This window comes from Ruditapes philippinarum, unplaced genomic scaffold, assembly GCF_026571515.1.
Source record: "Ruditapes philippinarum isolate M1 unplaced genomic scaffold, ASM2657151v2 ctg2752_1_1_1_1, whole genome shotgun sequence".
Lineage (NCBI taxonomy): Eukaryota > Metazoa > Mollusca > Bivalvia > Venerida > Veneridae > Ruditapes > Ruditapes philippinarum.
Window position 1 is genome coordinate 20816 of NW_026859253.1, and position 21550 is coordinate 42365.

General features: G+C 32.0%; 1 protein-coding gene across 1 annotated transcript; it reads left to right on the plus strand.

Moving 5' to 3' along the window:
- Positions 1–12276: 12276 nt before the first annotated feature.
- On the plus strand, positions 12277–19690 carry LOC132755800 (uncharacterized). Its single transcript, XM_060746720.1, has 6 exons — positions 12277–12435; positions 16154–16299; positions 16899–17049; positions 17368–17513; positions 18697–18865; positions 19351–19690. The coding sequence occupies exons 1-6, from the start codon at positions 12372–12374 to the stop codon at positions 19437–19439; spliced, it is 765 nt and encodes a 254-aa protein (XP_060602703.1). The 5' UTR covers positions 12277–12371; the 3' UTR covers positions 19440–19690.
- Positions 19691–21550: the final 1860 nt, after the last annotated feature.

The following is a 21550-nucleotide window of genomic DNA, read 5'->3' on the forward strand; positions in this document are numbered from 1 at the left end:
GGAACCGTAGCGGACTACGGAACTTCACATTTCCGTAGTAATCCGTGAACGATTAGACCGTAGCTCTTCCGTGGCATTATCCGTGAATATGTGACCGGGGCATAAGACGGCACAAGCATTTTATACATATATGATATGTTACTCTGCTTCAGTCGTTACTTACCAAGCCATTAGGGTTTTGTAATTCTTAAAAAATGAGAACAACAACTAACACGGCAAGGCGGCGCTCAAAAACAGTGTCCGGAAATAACGATATTCGGATATCCGAGAGCTTAAAACATATCATGTCAACCAATACCATCCATCAAACCTAGCATTTTCAGTTGTGTGGTTGTGGGCTTCTTTGGGGATTCCGTTTACTCTATAAACCCCTTACGTGGTTTTTACTTCCATCTGACCAATATCCAGTATTGGTCAGCTTCAATGTATTCGTTGCACAAAGGAAGATCGTGGCACTGTGGTGTCTGTTCAAATTGATATAAACTTAAATACCGATATAAAGTGTTTAGTTGTTGTTCATTATGGGAGTATGACAGTGCTGTTGCTTGTTTTGGTTTAAGATTACGATTTCATTATAAACGTTCGATTAGTTTTGTTATTTATTTGTTTTATGTAATTTGTGATGAAATAAAGTCAAAATGATTTTATCAATAACTTATTAAATGGTCTTATTTAGAACCAAAAATCAAAAATGATAGTATGACTACTTATGATACTGATAATAATAATAATAATAATAATAATAATACAGTAGAGATATAATAATAATAATAATAATAATAATAATAATAATAATAATAATAATAATAATAATAATAATAATAATAATAATAAAAATAATAATAATAATAATAATAATGTAATAAAAATAATAGTTTTGTACAAAAAATCAACTAATCTGATAAACTGATAGAATATTGGATTATTTCTGTTCTTTCTTTGATGTTAATTTCTATCTAAGCCCCATGATTGTCGTAAACAATACAAAACAGACTTGTTCATCTTTCTGGAAATAAATATTTTTTTTGTGGCAAATCCCAAAATTTCTACTGACTGAATAAAGAAAAGGGCATACCGTGATCTGATCTTAGTCGGCAACAGTTGCCAGCCGGCTTAGGGTAATACAAGGAAGTAGTTACGAGCTCTGTGGTACATTCTCCTGAACGACGGCCTAAAACTGGCATGTTAAGAGCATCGGCTGCTGGGGTTTATCAGTTCACACTGCATGTTTGCAGTGCCCTCAGCAATCACATGGTGGTAGCTTTTGTAAAGGGAGCAAATTGAACCATGGTATTTGAGGAACCATCTCGAGCTGCACTTCTCACAGTGTTATTAAAAGGTTGGAAAGATTGAAATTATTCTCACGAAAGCGCGTTATAGTAATCTTGAATCAGATAAGTACTGTTGGCTTTCATTGGGAGTATTACGTGCATCTATTAAAGGTTTTAAATTTCCAATTACATCAGCATCTCATAAAAGAATCAACAGCTTCTTAAAATCATTATATCTCATATATATGCCACTCATTGTGTCTTTACCAATACAATTATGGCCGATGTGACACTCAATAATAGACAAACACTTGAAACGTCCTCTAAGAAAACGAAAAAAATTATTAGCTGCATAAATGCAAACAAATAAAGTATGCTTTACTGTAAGATGTGTTTGATACTGTATTCCTAGAAACTTGCGCGTAAACAATACTTAGCGATTTTCATAAGGATGGCGTTAACGCGGAGACAATATTTCGCCCAATGTTAGTGACCGCGAATTTTGCGAATATTTAGTCGCTGGTCAAAGACATATATATTACTAATATAACAATTTGGCTTCTATATTTGTTCTCCATATGCCAGCAAAACAAGACTTAGGCATACGATTTTGACAAATTCTTTAAATTTTACCTACAAACAACCAATATTTAAGATATAAGATACTATTCTGACATAATTCTCTGTAACCAGAAAAATGAAAATTCATTCAGATGACTTATTTCTTTGCATATAATGTAATTTGCATTTACAATCATAACGTCGAGTTTAATTATCGTTTGATTTATGATTGACCTTACTATTCTGAACACATATTCATTGTTCGAATTAGATGAATTTAAATGTCGAAGATATAAAGGAGATGCTTTCCATATAGGTATTTTTTTGCTATTGTACTTGTAACAAACAATAACACCTTCCGTTTAGGCGAGAAAAGCGGGTAAGCTTACCTTCATGCAAACATGAATTATTGTTAAGTAATATATATGTACATTTGCATAATTCATTTGAAATGGCAAACTACCTGAAAATTCTCCTTAACAGAACTTATAGAAATTGCATAGCAAGATTAAGATTATCGTCACATAAACTTCGGATTGAAACAGGTAGATATGGTGCTAATAGATTACCCCGAGAGGAACGCATATGTCAGCTTTGCGATAGTAATGAAATAGAAGATGAATTCCATTTTATATGTGTTTGTATTAGTTACTCTAATATACGTTCTCTTTACATTAAGCAATACTACTACAGAAGACCAAGTATGTTCAAATTGATTGAATTATTAAGTACTGAAAAGAAGTCTGAAATAATAGGTTTAGGTAAATATTTGTATTATGCTACAAAACATCGAATTGAACTACTAAATGCTCTGTAAATCAATGTATAAATTTGTCTCGTTGTATTTAAATGTGATATTGTTTATTTCTTGAAATTACTTGATAATGTGTCTAGTATGAAACATTGTTAAATGGAATCTTATCACAGCATATAATTAAGTTTAAAATCCATTTTTTATATCTTTAAGAATGTAAACGCTTTATAATAGATAAGCTCACTTTAGTACTAAATGGTGTTAACGTTCATTCTCCAAAAATATGTAAATTGAAAATTTGTGCTACAACTTTGTTCATGTACCATGATATTGTGTTTGATTGTACTATATAAATGTGTGTAATATGACTATGTACTGAATGTATACGTCAATAAATTATCTATCTATCTATCTATCATGAATTATATGATTTTTTTTCAATCTGTAATTAATGGATACTTTCAAACAGCAAGACCGTTTTGCAATTGGGAATTTTACCTTGAAATGTGTATCAGTTATGAATAGGTAAAAGTAATAAATACTACATCACAAGACTTCTAAATGACATGATGATAATCTATGTGGTTTAAGCTTTTAATGTCCGCGGATGAATTTTTCATCCAATATTCTGAACGACCTTCATACGGACGGGCATACAGACAATGGAAAAGTGATCCCAACACATCGCAACTTAATTGTACCAGGTTACATATACTAGTGATTTGGTGTGAAGTTTAGATAAAATTAGACCCGTAGTTTTTTTAGAAGTATGATTGACAGACACACAAGACAGTACTTATGTTGTTTTCTATTATTATCCTTTTTTTTTTTCGTTTAAGTCAAAATAAAATTTGCTGTTCGCTTAACAACCCTTTTACAAGTAGAGAAACTGATAGCGAACAGCATGGATCCTGAACAGACTGCGCGGATGCGCATGCTGGTCTGGATCCATGCTGGTCGCAAACGCACAAGGTTGGTTTTGTCGTGACACGGCTCATATTGTTAAAATTCGACTTCATGGTATATAATTAGGGTTTAAAGTCAAAATAAAAAAATATGCATATCATCTTAATTCAATATATAGCTTTTTACACGCCTAAATATAAATGCATTTGCATTTAAATTTCATTTCAAGGTCATATCAAATATCTATATTGTTAATGTATGGATACAATTATAACTTTGATAAATGATGAAGCATATAAACGAGCATGATGACATATCATAATCATAATTTAAAGTATTAACATGATGATAATAAAAGGAAAAAAATAGGATCCGGTTTGAAATGTTTAAAGTCATTTTTTATTGCTCTGGGTATAAATTCCATGGACGAGTGGTTAAGGTTGAGTTCAAAACAATTGCTTCACACAGCTGAAGGTTCGAGTCGCATATATCGTCTTCGAATTATTTCATGTGAGAAAGCTACGTCGGTGGTTCTACTCATGTGCCCTGTTGAGCCTGAAATAGCACACAGACAAACTGAACAGTCGCTATGATTATGAACTATACTGTGTTTGTTCGACTTAAATCTCAACAAGAAAAAAAAAGAAGAAAAAAAATCTACGCTATTTTTCAGAATACATTTACTTGTTTACATGTCTGTTCAACACAAATGAACCACAGATATTACTAAGCCGATTTAAACACATTTTAGCTCATCTCGGCGGTCGAGTTACCTAAACCGCTTTCCTTAAAAACTGGCCAGTAATAACCCTTTGACGGTAAGTGACCGTTGTCTACTCTAATGAGCGGTGAGAGGCTATTTACCATTGAATATCAAGGTGAAATTTCGCCTCGTCTTTGGATCGAACTAGAGACCCTTTGACTACGAAACTAATGCTCTATCCAATGAGCTAACACGGACGCAATAAAGAATATGCCGCTTTAGCCGTGCTTTTTTTTCAGAGGCTCACACAATATAATTTATTTTATTTAACTCGGTGAAAAAATTCAGTATTAAATTTACAGTCATTAAATATTCTGTATTTATGTAACATGGCGCCTTTTCAGTCTGTAATTATTGTTAGTAATTTTCAATGATGATGATGATGTCGATGCTGGGGATGATGATAAAGAGACTGATGCCTATGATGATGAAAAAATATTATTCTTGTAAATGTAATATGAGCCGCATCACGACAAAACCAACATAGTGCGTTTGCGACCAGCATGGATTCAGACCAGCCTGCGCATCTGCGCAGTCTGATCAGGATCCATGCTGTTCGCTTACCAACTCAATTACAACTTAACAAGTGGAGAAACTGACAGCGAACAGCATGGATCCTAATCAGACTGCGCGGATGCGCAGGCTGGTCTGGATCCATGCTCGTCGCAAACACATTATGTTGGTTTTGTCATGACGCGGCTCAATTATATTGTTAACATTCTTATTCATGGTATATTATGAGATTAAAAAAAAATACAGGTAAATTAAGAAGTATGCATATCATCTTAATTCAATATATATCATTTTAGAAGCCTACATATAAATGCATTTGCATTTAATTTCATTTCAATGTCATATCAAATATCTATTTTGTTAATTTTGTTAATGTATGGATACAATAATAACTTTGATAAATGATGAAGCATATCAACGACCACGATGACAAATCATAATCATAGCTTAAAGTATTAACATATTGACGATAAAAAGATAAAAAATATAGGATCCGGGTTGAAATGTTTAAAATAGAGAACATAATAATCCCCAAAGAAACCCTAACTCGGCAAAATTGAAAATGTTGCAGGCTCGGTTTGATTGAGCCTGTTCATGGACGGTACTGTCAAGTGCAAACTACCGTCCACGCCCACTACCACTGGCTTAAGCAGAATTCAACATTTAACATGAACTTGTACATTTTTTATTACTCTGTGTATAAATTCCATGGGCGAGTGGTTAAGGTTGAGTTCAAAACAATTTCTTCACACAGCTGAAGGTTCGAGCCGTACATGCGTCTTCGAATTATTTCATGTGAGAAAGCTATGTCGGTGGTTCCACTCATGTGCCCTGTTGTGCCTGAAATAACACACAGAAGGGCACGTGAGGTCTTCCTCTATCATACAAGCTGAAGGGTCGCTATGATTATGACATATAATGTGTTTGTTCGACTTAAAATCCAACAAGAAAAAAGAAGAAGAAAAAAAGCCTACGCTATTTTTCAGAATAAATTTACTTGTTTACTTATCTGTTTAACACAAATGAACCGCAGATTTAAACACATATAAGCTCATTTCGGCGGTCGATTTACCTATACCGCTTTTCTTGAAAACTGGCCAGTATTGACCCCTTTTTGACCGTAAGTGACTGTCGACTATTCTAATCAGCGGTGAGAGGCTATTTACCATTGAATATCAAGGTGAAATTTCGCCTCGTCTTTGGATCGAACTAGAGACCCTTGGACTACGAAACTAATGCTCTATCTAATGAGCTAACACGGACGCAATAAAGAACATGCCGCTTTAGCCGTGCATATACATTATTTTGGAGAGAAGGCATCTGCGTTAAACAAACATAGTGCTAAGACGCGCTAAATGTTAGAGTTATACTATAGGCGAGTCAATAAAAATGATTATCTTTCACTTTAAACAGTCTTTATTTTGTGTTTGTGATAAATAGAATATTATATTTGTGTAGGTTCATAACTGTTTTTTTTTTTCAGAGACTCGCACAATATAATTTATTTAACTCGGTCAAAACGTTCAGTATTGAATTTACACTCATTAAATATTCTGTATTTATGTAACATGGCGCCTTTTCAGCCTGTAATTATTGTTAGTTTTTTTTTAATTTTCCGTTTTGCCTTTTTGGGTTAAAGAAACGAGAGACATGTAAAGATTAATGTACCAATTTGAATTTAAAATGATTTATTAAATTTAACAAAACTTCCCGGATTTAAATTTTTAAATTTAACATTGAATATATTATAACCATATGGATGTTGATATGTTTTCTATTTTTACAATTATGAACCTTCACCGACATGAAAATCAACGTATTAAAGTAAGTTTAACAGTATTTTGCAATAACTTGCATGTTCACTAATAATAAACGATTTTGATTTATCTAAAAGAGGCATGCAAAATCAAGGATAGGGTTTTGTTTTAAACAATGGTTGAGTGATTTAACAGAAAATAAAGGGTCATTCAGTAAGATATTTATATCAGTTATCTTACAAGCACAGTTTGCCCTTTTTATTTATATTTAAGAAAATATACACAATTTTACACACAAAAATTATTTCATAGAAGAAATTATTGTGTTTTCAACATTTGTATGAATTTTGTAATTTTCAAATGCTTTGTTTAAACAACAGAATCCTCGTTATAAATTAACAATTTCGTTAACGTTTTTATTCTAATAGTGGGATAAAAAAGGTTTTGTTGATGTATTCCAGAATAAAAAAAAAGAAATTCAGCTGGATGTCTTTTTCCGCGGGTTGACCTAAACGTACAATTTTTACAAAAAAATATATAGAAATAATCATTCGATCAGAGATAGGGAACTATTCACCTAAGTTGAAATTCTACGGAATACCGTTAGGACCATCGGGGTTGTGCTTTATTATCCAGATGGCGACAATGCAATGACGACAATACGACAGTGCGATGACGACAATCCGATATTGCGATGGCGACAGTGCGATAACGTTATGACGACAGTACGTTAATGCGATACGATGGCGACAGTATGATAGTGCGATAGTACTATCGCTTTGTAGCCATCGCGCTATCGTATTGTCGTCATCGCACTGTCGTATAGTCGTCATCGCAATATCGCACTGTAGCATTGTCGCCCTCTGGATTATACAGTGTTTCACATGATAGAATATGGAAAATAATTTTACTTTTTTCAATGCATGTATATTTCTTTCTTGAAATTTGGAAGAGAATTAATAAGTTCTGAAGTCAGACTGAGATTACAAACTGGTAATGTTCCTTTAGATGATTTTGTTAATCATTATGCCTAGAAATACAGATATAAATGATTTAGAAGTAAATTTAGATTAAACATTTGTAGAAGTTTTAGATACACAAATCACAGTAGATGAATTCTTAAAAGAGATTTCTTCATGCAATACAAATAAAGCTGCATCATCGGATAAGATTGTGGTCGAACTTTTTATTGACGCTAAACATTTCATCATACCGTACTAAGTGACATTATTTAACATTATCCATGGTGCAGGTGTTTATCCTGATTCTAGGACCAATGGGATTATTGTGTTCTTATTGTCAAAAAGGGTTATAAATTCGATCCTAGTAAGGGGTATTACTCTTGTACATAGTATGGCTAAACTTTTTTCCTTTATTTTGAGAAACAGGAAAAAACAAATGGTGCGTTACAGAAGAAATATTTTGTGAAAACATTTCGGTTTCTGAGATAAAAAAGCACAACCGATTGTATATTTTTATTACATTTTATTATCAAAAAAATGTTACATGATAAAAAGAAGTGGTAATGTGCTTTTATAGACTACGAAAAAGTTTTCGATACAGTTAATAGAAGAACATTATTTGTTAATTTGTTAAAAAAAGGCATTAGCAGAAAAATGGTGAATGTGATAAAAAGAATATATGAAAAATTTCTTCATGTGTTAAAATTATTTTTAGAATTTTTCGATACATCTATTGGATTGAAACAAAGAGAGCCACAACGATAATGTTTATAGTCTGCATAAATGATGTATGCAAAACATTGGCCTTAATAGTTTATCAGATTAGGATCTTAAGCTATTATGTGTATTTATGTTGCTTTATGCAGATGACATGGTTGTATTTTCTACCGGTCCTAATACTTTACAGGATCACCTTTACTGTGTATTAATATTCGAATCAATGGAGCTAAAGATCAATACAAAGAAGGTCAAAATTTGTGCTTACGGAAAAGGTAAATCACGAGAGCAAAGATTAATTAACATTAATGATCATGTTATTGATATTGTAGACGGTTTTGCTTACCTAGGATTGACGTTCTTTTCAAATGGTAACATTGCTAAAACAGCTAAGATTCTTTTTGATCAGGCTTTAAATGCAATGTACAATTTGTCAAGTCTTTTAACAAGAATACATGTCGATATTATAAAGAAGCTAAAACTGTTAAATTTCCCTAGTTGCACAAATTTTGCTTTATTCAGCGGAAGTATGGGGAATATATTGTCCTAAAGAAGTTGATTCTAGTAAGATTCATATAAAATTTTGCAAACTCATATTAGGTGTGAAATAGCATTGTTTTAGATGAAGTAGGGAGATTCCCCTTATCAGTTATTTGCCAAGAAACATCTCTAAAATATTACACTAAATTAAAATTAAATTCAGATTCATTTATGTATAAGTTGTTATTTTCAACGGAGTGCAATAGTAATAATGATCAAAATTGGGCTGTCTCTGTAAAAATATGATATAATTCTAATAAAGTTGTAACATATTTTCTTTCTTTGTCAAGGAGATTGAGAGATCAAATTATCCAACACTGGCATACTTCATATTCAAAAAGTTTGCAGAAATTATCTTATGTTCAATTTAAAACTGTATTTGAATCAGATGAATATCAAAATAAAAATGAAAGTGACGAATTAGTGAAATTGTTTTCCTACTTTAGGTCAAACAGTCATAATCTAGCTATAGAAACTGGCTGTTATCGATGTATAGATAGACAGGATAGATTGTGTGAACATTGTACAAATATGTTGTTGAAAGTGAATACCATTTCCTTTTAATATGTACACATTATTCTGAAATTCGCAAGAAATATTATCCAAACACAGCAAGTAGAAAACAATCAACTTTACTGAATGTATCGAAATTTCTAAATGAAGCATTTTCGAAAAGAAATGGAATCAAAATGTAAGCTAATGCGTGTCATATTCTTTGCTTTTTCTCCACATCAGCTTCTAATGATGACAATATATGTCATGTGATACATGTGTGATTTGTATAGATTTTAGTTTGTCAACCTTTGCCAAATGCATTTTGTATGCTGATTAGTGCAATAAAATATTGAAATTGAAATTGTCAAGTACCTGCAGAACATAATTGTGGTCGTGAAATGTGTTAGAAAACTTAAATTTACAACAAAATTCTTCGGGGAAAAAACTATAAATATTATCGTGGTTGTCGAGTTACATAAAAATAAAATGCGTATTTTAGTAATATATTATGGTTTTCAAAGATATGTACTTGCATCTAATACATGAAAAAGAAATTGAGATGTTTTTCATAATTATTCAGTTATTCTGATATTTTAATTTTTCTCTTTGTTAAGTATCGTCTGCATCATATATTTATTAATTATAACAACCTTATTAAATATTCATGTTTTCGTTTATCTGTTCGCACGAAAAGCCGAACACTTAATTTCAATATACATTATGAGGACACATCCTTTTCTCTCACAAACTTCTTTCCTTGTCTATTTCTTCCATAAAATGTTGATAAACATACCAGGTACGGACGTTTAATAATTGTGATTGGTAATGTTTATGATAAAATATTAAAATCATCTTTCATTCATTTTTACTCAGCAAACACACAATTACACATGTTGCTTATACTTTATCAATACAACTATGATAACACATGTACAGATGAATGTATTTATGAATAACGTTAAGGTATAGGAACAAAGAAAACTTCAAATACAAAATAAATGAGACCTAATACAAAATGATAGTATCTTTTTCGAAACCAAAAATGACTGGTCCTTTAAGGATTTTTATTTTACGGTATCGACTAGATATCGTTTTCTCTGATCATATGCTTAATAAATATACATTGCATAATTTATATATGACCATAAGGAATTGAACTAAACTTTGAACGTTAAAGTAATTCATTGTTAAACATTGTTAGACAACACTAGTGATTCATGGGCATGAAGGGTAATGAGTTTAATAATTTTAATTTTCTATAGTTTACATGCGCTTACAGTTAAAGACGTTTGTTTGAAAACATAAAACCGATATACTTTGAATAGAAGAGGATTTTTAAGTATTAAAGTCTCTATTGCAATCGAATAAAAACCAATCGGGACCAATTTCTTATCGTTATGGCCTTGGCTGTAAATTCTCTTATTATTGTGCACGACATGCACTCGTAAGGTTCTTGGGTTTAGCAAGTTCTTGTTTTATTGAGCACTATAAAACAAACGCAAATAAAAATTGAAAACGTGATTAATATGACACGTGTAAGTATGATAAGATTCATCAAGCTTGGCATGAAAAAAAATAAAGGGAAATACAAAAAATAGGAGATTTGCTACAACAAAAATCTTGTGTATTAAAAGGAACTTGTTTTATCGATGGGTCCCTTATTTGCTGTTTATGAACCGTCATCTGTTTCTATGTTTATTCCCCGTTTGATTAATGTAAGACCCACTGCACCCTTTTAATATAAATGCATACAGTATAATTTTATTTGAACAATCCATGCCTTCATTAATATAAAACATTTTATCTTTAATGTTTAATGAATCAGCCCCTATCTTATATCTCACAGACCATATCGGGATAGTTGTACTTTGATACTTTATCTATAGATTGATATTTACTAAATGAATGGACATTATTTCAGCAGGAATAAACGTCATAGTTCATACAGTGCGCATAATTTTTGAAGGTGTTGTTCATGTTACGATTAAACAAACAAAAATAGTGTATTGTGACCACATAGATTGATGATGTCCAGAGGAAACTACCATGACATTATGCGGTAAATCTAAATGCAATTATAGAGAGCGCAAAACATTAAACTATATGGTATATCAAGTATGTAAATGTCTTGCTCGTCTCTCATAGAAGAGGAAACAGTACAGACAATCACAAAATTGAGATTGAGCTTCTCGTTAACATAGCGAACAATTTTATTTCGATGTCATTGACCGATTTGTGGATTTAAAGTAATTTTATTAAAGAATCATCTTTTTTAAAACGTACAATCATTCCTAACTCTGGCACGGGTTCGATCCCCTGGAGATGCTCTGGTAGTTTAGCGCGGAGGAAGGTAGTCTAGTACTGGTGTAACTCTCCAGGAACGATGGTTAGGAAACTACCCGCCTATAGTATATGACTGAAATACTGTTGGGAAAAGGCGTAGAATCAAACAAAGAAACAAAACAAAACTTGTCCTCAGTCCTACTGTTTCCTTTTTTCTACATTAACCTGCTACTAATTGTATTTTTTTCACAACAAAAACAATTTAAAAGAAATAATAAAAAGAAGAAGAAGGAGAAAATAACAGTTGTGTGTGTAAGCCTTCAAATGCAAGCTCTCAGATGGTGTCTTTTGTACAGTAACTTTACAAAACATATCGAGAGCTATCCTCAGTGTCAATCCGGTGTTGGTGTCTAGTCCAAGGCATTGTCCTCCAGATGGTATTTTGATACCAGTTTCCGATATAAAATATATAAAATAAAATCTTACAGGGATACTTGAGATTTGACTAGTAAAAAACAAAATCTAAACAAAAATATCATGTAACTATGATTCTTGATTAATTTGCTGCTAAACTGGAGATCAGTTAAAGTTATTTTAATCATTTGAAAGATTTTAAAGTTATACAAGTTTGTATATTATGTAGACAGAACGCAATTTTGTTGTTACCTTAACATGTTATCAAAAATAATATCTTAATGCAACGTTGATTATCTATTTGACAACCATTTAAAAGCAATTTTCTTTTTTCTTCTTACTTAAATTTGTATAAATATTAAAGAAATTTAAGTAGCAAGAACATTTGCTTACGTAATTTTGAGGAAAATTAAGCTAAACTTTTGTAGATCTGCAATGGAAGTTTCAGTACAATTTATATTTCTAATGTTCTTCATGAATAGTTGGAATTTCAACAAAGGTACCAATTAATGATATTTGCAAGACATAATAAATAAATAAATGTAACTAATCAATGTGGATCTTATTCAATTAAAAATAGAACCATTTTAATAAAATATGTACAATTTAATAACAGATTTAAAAGAAGTAAAGGAAATGCACATTTTATTTTAGTCTTGTTGTTTCATAAAAAAGTATTGAAAGCGATATACTGTGAAATTATTAATTTGGTAATTCCACTGTTTTGAATTTAATAAGCCCCTTACGTTGTTTCTGTGAAATAACTGGAAACCAACTTAATGTCGTGACGTCGTAAATGACGTCACGTTTTATTATTAATTTGCGCGCTTTTCAGTTAGTTATATGTTAAAATTTCTTTTTAAACTTTTCTTTGCATATAATAAAAACAACATTTGTTTAGTTTAGTGTAAGATCGATTATATGTATCCTCGTGAACACCAAAAGTTCATATTTCACGAGTGGTGCAATATACCTTTTGGTCCTCACTCGATGAAATATATTCCGATCTTACACTGAACTAAACAAATATCCTCTATATAATCATTTAATCATTTTAGGTGCATAATTGATGATTTCAACTATTGAGACAATTAAAGTGACATTATCATCATTGTTACATTAATAAGTTGGGCTGAATTCACTATATATTTAGAAAATATTACTGTTGAAATAATGGTTGACCAACAATTGCTATTGGATGATCATGATAAAATATAAATCTACCCATTATAAAAGGACAACCACACTCTTTTTATAACCTGAACGTTAAAGTTAAATCCCGATGGACATTTACAGAAATTTCATTAGGCCACCTGGGTTATATATCGGTTATGCAGGTAAATTATTAAATTGAAGAAAATTATATCAAAATGAAAACTTTTGTCCTGTTTTCTGATGTTGCGACTTATTTTGAAATCTATCATGTGTTCGTTTATTTGCGATATTATTTAGACATTACTTATTTTATGAATAAATTTTCATTTTATATTCATTTTAGTAGAATATTTGTATCTAGTAATCTTTTGATATAGAAAGTTTGACACTCACAATCCAGTTATTTAAATGGTAAGTTATTTATAAATGTTAAACAGTTACGCTGTTTGGAAATTAAACACGTAATGTCTGCATGTCATTTATTTATATTATTTAAATTAAATGTTCAGCTAATATTCCTAGACCAGTAAAATGTTAAGCAAAGCTACATTTAATTTCAATAGCAATTATTCAAGCGCTTTGAGTAAGTTTTTATCACTGCGCTCCTATTTTAGTCAACACGTAAATATGGTAAAATGATATTTTTATAATGGTATATAAATTTATTAACACGAACCAAGTACCACATGTTTAACACAAACGGCCTCTTTACCCTTGACACTTGAAAAACAAAAAGGGACTGACCAATACAGAAAAGCAATAGAAAATTTGTGGAAATAAAGGGCAGCGCCAGGGCGGGAGTCGCTCCAGTAGGTAACGGAACTTCCTTTGTTTGAAATACATGCCACTGAAGAAGAGCCGAGAGGGTTATGGTGAACTAACATTAGCGTTTTTCAAATTATATACTAGACAAAAAAAATCCCTTTTTATAATAACTGAATATAATACGGATTGAAAGTAGTTCAACTACGTGGTTTCAGACAGAGAGTGTAATCTTCAATAATGTAAAACGAATATATTTATTTGAAATCCAAAGGAAAATAAAGTCTGTTTCGGTACAATAATGATTGAAAATATGTCTAACAATCATTTCTAATTAAATATACCCACTGATGTACAATAGTGTCAACATGTTGACATTTTGTACTTTCGATTTCTTCATAATAATAAATATATAAATAATTATTGTTTGCTTTGTATCAATGAATTCACTAATTTTAGTCGGACTTATACTTGATATATTGGAAATAAGATTATCATTAAAATACCATTTGTTTTTTTGTTTAGTTTCTTAGCGTATCATTTCTGTGTAAACATACTATTGTTTTCAAGGTCCTTTTCCCGAGACTTACTGAAAAGGACGAAGAGTAGCGATTGATAATTTGCACAAATATATTTCTTTTTTATTAATGTTAATCTGGATGCAAAAATTCTTATACATGTATACAAAAGTTTTATTACATCCAACTTTAATTTCTTTCCTTTAGTTTGGCATTTTTGTAGCAAGGACCATACAATCAAAATGGAAAAACTTCAACATAGTGCTCTGAAAATTGTTTTTAATGACTATTCATCAACTTATGAAGATCTGTTTAAACTGACCAATATGTCATCACTCCATATCAGTAGAATTAAACAACTCGCTATTGAAGTCTTTAAATGTCTTTACAGCATTTCACCTAAATATGTTCAAGAACTTGTTAATGTGCGTTCATCAAATTATAGTTTTAGATAACAAAATACATTAGATGTACCTAAAGTACACACAACCAAGTATGATAAAAAGAGTTTTCGTTTTGAAGCATCTAAAATCTGGAATACGGTTTACCTAATGAACTTAGATGTACTTCTGATTTCAATGAGTTCAAACGACTAATTGCAACATGGAGTAATGACAAGTTTGCCTGCTCTATGTGCATCTAATCTTTTCCAGTTTCCATGTTCTATTTCACTGAATTCCTGGTTGTTTTTGTTTCTTGTAAATAATGTTAGTTATCTTTTTCCTTTAATTATGTACTATTTATATGTATATATGTAAACACTGTTATCCTAACTTCTTTAGACATGATTGATTTTCATTGTAAATGCTCCGATTGATTTCATTACAACGACAGTATGAATTAATTCTATGTATTATTTTCTTAAAAAGTGTTTATTTTGTTTCTTCTTCTTCTTATCACTATTATTTTTATCGTTTGTTCATGTCGGATACAAGCTTATGTTTTGTACTGTTAACCATAACAGACTATAAATAAAGTTTGTCTTACTGTCTTACTATTGTATGTGTCAGCTGACCTGAAAATAATACAGTTTTCTGGATTTTCACTAATGATGACAGTATTTTTTTTTATCGGCCCACTAAACTTTGGCAGTTTATAACCGTGACGTACATTTTACATAGCGAGCATAAAACGGACTGACTGCAATGTGTTTTTTCTACATTGATGTTTGAACAGTTGGTTTTTTCTCTGCGTAACTTTCATACACAATACTTTTTCATATATCCCACCACTATAATTATCAGTCAGATGGAGAATACACGGTAGAGGATTTATCTGGCGAGCTTAAGCGAGCCAAGATTGACTATCGCAGCGAACTAGATAAACCTTTTCAACCCGACAACAACCATATATTCGAACTATATTGCTTTTTTCTGGTTTAATCATGTATTTTTCATATTATTTAAATGGCTACATTCTTACTTTCTCCCAACATATAGGTCTAACAGCATTTTTTTTTATTTGCTGCTAAGCATGTAGCACGTAATGACTGGAGATAAATAAGTTTATCTATGTATCTGTCGATTTTGAACTAATACGTAAAAACCTTCAAAATACCTGAAATATATAAAAATATACCATAGTAAGTAGGAAATATTGTGTTATCATAAAATTATAAAGAGTGCATTTTTTGCACTTCGTTGATTTCCTAATGGGGCGGCCCATGTATATTTATGTACATGTAATATATGAAAAAGCTCAATCAAACTGAGCATGCAAACTTTTTTAATTTGGACATTCTTTGGGCATTCTGTTTTTTGTTGTTTTTTCTCTCTATTTTAGCTTATGTTCCATCGGGTTACCTTGGATGCTACATAGATAAGATTGCCCGCATTTTATCTCACAGAATGCCAAATTCAGCACACAACTCGGGCGACCAGTGCAAGAAACAATGCAAGGCCGCTGGGTACAGATATGCTGGAACAGAGGTTATTTTCAGTTTCAGATTATTTCAAGTTATATACAATCAAACAATAGAGTGATAAATTGCAAATACATTTGAAGCTGAAGTAGTGGATTGAATTGTAAAATGATTATACAGTATAAATCCCTCCCTTTCTTGTATTCATTGCATGTAATAAATACTAAGCGATTGATATTACTTCATCTGTAGTTGTTGATGACATGAGGAATAATGATATTCATCCTCAATAACATAAATATTTATCTTAATGAAAGCAATATCGTAATTCTCTATCTATTCAAATTTGTCTACCGTTTTTTCTTTTTCTACCATAAGAATTTGACATGAACAGCAAAAATTGGAAATAAATCTTCTATACTTATATGCTAAATCTATTTACAGAAAAATAAATATTTGTTCATGTGCCATTGAGATCATTTTTAATGAACATTATTTGTTGCATTATATCAAACATACATTGAAGTGATAATTTGTTTTCTTTATAAACACTTGAAACAGTCTTTATTTTTGGTATGTGATAAATAGAATATTATTTTCGTTGACTCGCATAATATATTTCATTCATCTCGTTCAATAAATTCGATAATTTTGTCGACACTTCAGTTTACGTACGAATGTTTCTGTGGAAACTTCATAAAAGAATACCCGAAAGGTTCAAAGTGTACAGCGAAATGTCCTGGAAATAAGGACGAGGTATGTGGAGGGACGTGGCACATTTCATTATACGATACAAAGGCAAACGACGATTCAAAAGGTAAGCATGCTATAATTTAATTGTTATATTAACTTTATTAAATAACAGGAACTTGTAATGGAAGCATAGTCAGTTATTAAATTAGCCCATTTGAATTGCATGCATCTTGACAAAAATATTTGTCATTATAAAGAAGAATGTAATCATCAATAAATAAATAAAAAAGTATGCGAAAATATCTAGAATGAAATTTGGTAACAGCAGTGAAAGAAAAATCATATTGAATAATATGCACATAAGAACCATGTAACGTTCACAAAACGTAAATAAATTCCTTGCGGTATAACTTTCTTGTCTGTTCTTTTATATCACAATCAGTTTATGTACCATCGGGCTACCTCGGATGCTATATAGATAAGACTGTCCGCATTTTGTCTCACCGAATGCCTAATTTCGCAAAAAACACTGGCGATCACTGCAAACAACAATGCAAGGCTGCCGGATACAGATATGCTGGAACAGAGGTAGATACGTATGAAATGATTTATAGGAAATTGTAGACATATGAAATTACCCACATCATATCGTGAGTAAAACAATTATTCACTTTTCCATAGTTATAATTTTACTAGAAAGAAACCAAAACAAGAGAATATGATTTAGGCACTGTATTTGACAACTTTCAACAAATAAATGCATGTAGTTTAGATCGTGTTAAAATCTCTTCAGGTATACAACAGTTCCATTGGTTCCTGTAGATAGTATCTTCTATAGCTGACTACAGAAAGCCATATGCATATTCGTCCAACGATAATCCTGAAAAATACTGAACTACAATGTATATTTATAATGATTAATGAAAACATAACTATTAATAACGATACTTTGTTCTCGACAAAAAAGAAAACGGCTAAATAACATCCTTTCTTAGAAACTGAGGGCAGGAAGAGGGAATAACTATAACTCTAAAGAACATGTTAAAAGCTGTCACATACTGCCTCGTGTGGGAATAGATAGATAGATAGATAGATAGATAGATAGATAGATAGATAGATAGATAGATAGATAGATGGATGGATGGATGGATGGATGGATGGACGGACGGACGGACGGACGGACGGACGGACAGACAGACAGACAGATAGATCCACGCAATAATTTTACTCTTGAGACCCTTAGGAAAACTATTTAAATGCCAAAACTCCTCTGTAATATTAATTGTATCATAGTTTGGGGACCTTTCTATTGAAAATGTGTCAAAGTTGAATCGTATACATATACATGCACAATGCGTTAACTGAGAGAAGCAGGTATTCCCGCACTCCAGAGCATACCCACTGATTGGCTCATTTTTGCTGGGGTTTACTTATTGTGACGACAGAGAAAGGGAAAGCGATACAAATATCATATTCAGATGCTCGTTCATTGGTTACTTTTTTCTGGGGTTTCATATTGTGACAACAGGGAACGTGTTTTTATGTTTGACTATGATACAAAAAAGAAAGAACATCAAACACTCGGCAATCTGATTTATACTCGGGGGCCACGCCCCCTCGTGCAAATCAGATAGCCTCGTGTTGCGATGCTCTTTCTATTACTTATCATGTCGACATTTTGTTACATCTTCTGGGGAAAATCCAGAATTTGCGCTTGTTGTTAATCAAATATTAAGAAATAGTATTTCTAAAACTTCCGCTTATTCTTCAGTATACTGTGGAATGTTTCTGTGGGAACAATATAAAAGATTATCCAAAAGGATCAGGGTGTACAGCTAAATGTCCTGGAAATAAGTACGAGGTATGTGGAGGGACGTGGCACATTTCCTTATACGATACGCAGGAAAACGACGAGTCTGAAGACTTGGAGTCCTCAGAAGGTGAGTATACTATAATTTAGATGTCAGCACAAAGGTATATTCTCAATGTCATCAGCTTCAATCTATTAGATTATTGTTTGATTCTACTGATTTAATAATTTCGAGCTTTAAATGCAGTGCAGAATAATATTCTTTCATTATGTAGTGTCTATCACAAATGTTCTACAGCAAAGCTTCATAGACTGAATGATGTGTTAACAAATTATTTTCTTAACATATGTTTGTAATCAAGTTTAAATAAATGAAAGTAATTCGTGTCAGTGCATGTGTGTGTGCGTGCGCACGTGTGCGTTCTTAAATGCGTGCGAACGTGCGTCTGTGAATGCATGCGTACTAACGTGTGCGTGTGTATGTGCGCGCTCGTGCGGGCATGCGTGTGTGTGCGTGTGTGTGTGACATGAACTCAAGTTAAATCACACCGTTTTTAAGGGAAAAAACAAAGTAATTTCTTTGCGTGAATAACACATTTTCACTTTCTTTCACAGATTTGAAATACTGCGATATATACGATGTCTGTCCTCCAAAATGGAAATGCAGAAATAAGAAAAAAGGCTTTTTATGTCGGGCGCCATAATCAGAAGTCAGAAGCAGCAAGTAAAAATACTGGAAGCTTAATACGAAAATCGCAATATTCGGATGTTCTTATGATAAATATGTAACACAATACGTATGACTATAATAAGAACAAAACAGTCTTTATTATAAGAACAGTTTTTAATATTCCTCTTTATTTTCTAACTACATTTTATTGTTCAATTTCTGCAATATGTGTGTAAGAGACGCGCTTAGTATAAAAATAAACGATTTTGTCGGATAACATGTGTACCTGTTTGTTTGTTTCATTTTACGCCTTTTCCCAACAGTATTTCATTCAGTTATATAGGAGGGTAATTTCCTAACCATCGTTTCTGGAGACATATTTATCTTCTTACATGTCTTTTAAAGATAACATAGTTAAAGATAAGACACGTAAGAAGATAAATATGTGATTTATATAAAAATAAACAGTAACTCCTTGATAAAGAGGGGTTTAACCCCTCGAAACGTTGGAGATAGAAAAGTTTGTGTAGTAGATAATTATATTAAAAAAATGGGGGTGAATGATCTCTTGTTTTTTATTATCATCCCTTGAATAAGAATCTATTTGTCAGTTTTATGTAATTTCAAGGGCAAGTAACTTGCAATTAAACTAAGCATTACCTTATTCCAATGATTTAATATGTAGCTGACCTCCTCTTCAGTCATTGTGCAAAAGCTCAAGATAAGTATCGAACATTTTGAATATTCTTACCAACAGTTATGTTATTTTACATCAAATGAAACACTTTATTACTCATAGATTTATGGGCAATGAAATTTGTTTTGTGAAAAAGAAATACGTAATCCAAAACTTCTTTAACAAGAATTTGTAACAGAGTTACCAACGTCCCCTGCCTCTGAGAAGTTTTATATGAAGCATAAAATTGTGCTATTTCAAAAGATTGAGGTATGCATTTCAGGACTTTCAGTCCAAAATTATGATCAATGCTAGATCTGCAAATGCAACAATAAATTTATTAAAGAAAAACTAGTAAAATGAAATACGGAATTTAAAATCATGTAAACCTTTGACCTCTAAGTGTGACCTTGACCTTGGGGGTAGGGGTGCAGGTGTTTTGCATGACATATCGCCTAATTAATATATCTATTTGCGTCAAGTATTTTCAAAATCCCTTAAACTATGTAGAAGTTATAGATCGGACACAAACGATACCCTTTAACAGACTATGTCCATCTTTGACCTCTAAGTGTGACGTTGGAAATATGGACCCATGTTCTGCGCCTGTCATATCATCTTATTATTGTGATTATTTGTGCAAAGTATTACTAAAATCTCAGGTTATGGACTGGCCTATAACAGACTATGTAAATCTTTGACATCTACGTGTGACCTTGACCTTGAAGGTAGGGACATATGTGTTACGCATGACATATCAGCTTATCATTGTGACTTTTTGTGCCTAGTTATTTCAAAATCCTGAAGAAGTTCTAGATCAGACACAAAATATACCCTTACACAGACTATGTTTACTTTGATCTCTAAGCGTGACCTTGAACTTGGAGGTAGGGATGTAGGTGTTACGCAAGACACATTGTCTTATTATAGTGACTATTTGTGGCAAGTATTTACAAAATCCTTTGATCTATGAAAAAGTTATAGACTGGATACAAAATATGCCCTGTAAAAGACTATGTTTATCTTTGACCTCCAAGTGTGACCTTGACTTTGGAGGTAAGTTACCGGTTGTTGCGCATGACACATTGTCTCATTATTGTGAACAATTGTTGCAAGTATTTACAGAATCCCTTTTAAGATAAGAAAGTAAATGACCGGACACCACATATACCACGAAATAGACAATGTTGGCCTTGAATGAGTAAGTGCGACATCTGCGAATGTTTCTAAATTCAAAATTTTACTATTTCCTATTTAAATGTTGAATTCTGCTTAAGCCGGTGCTAGGGGGCGTGGACGGTAACTTGCACTTTCCAATACCGTCCATGAACAGGCTCAATCTAATCGAGCCTGCAACATTTTCAATTTTGCCGTGTTGGGCTTTCTTTAGGGATTCTGTGTTTATCAATTTGACTCTAGAGGTAGGGATCTGGTTGATGAGCATGACACATCGTTTTATTTTAACAAAC

Coding starts and splice junctions, on each gene's coding strand:
- LOC132755800 (XM_060746720.1), top strand. CDS start 12,372: ATGGAAGTTTCAGTACAATTTATATTTCTAATGTTCTTCATGAATAGT. Junction 12,436..16,153: donor TAGTTGGAATTTCAACAAAG/GTACCAATTAAT, acceptor TCTCTATTTTAG/CTTATGTTCCATCGGGTTAC. Junction 17,050..17,367: donor GGCAAACGACGATTCAAAAG/GTAAGCATGCTA, acceptor TATCACAATCAG/TTTATGTACCATCGGGCTAC.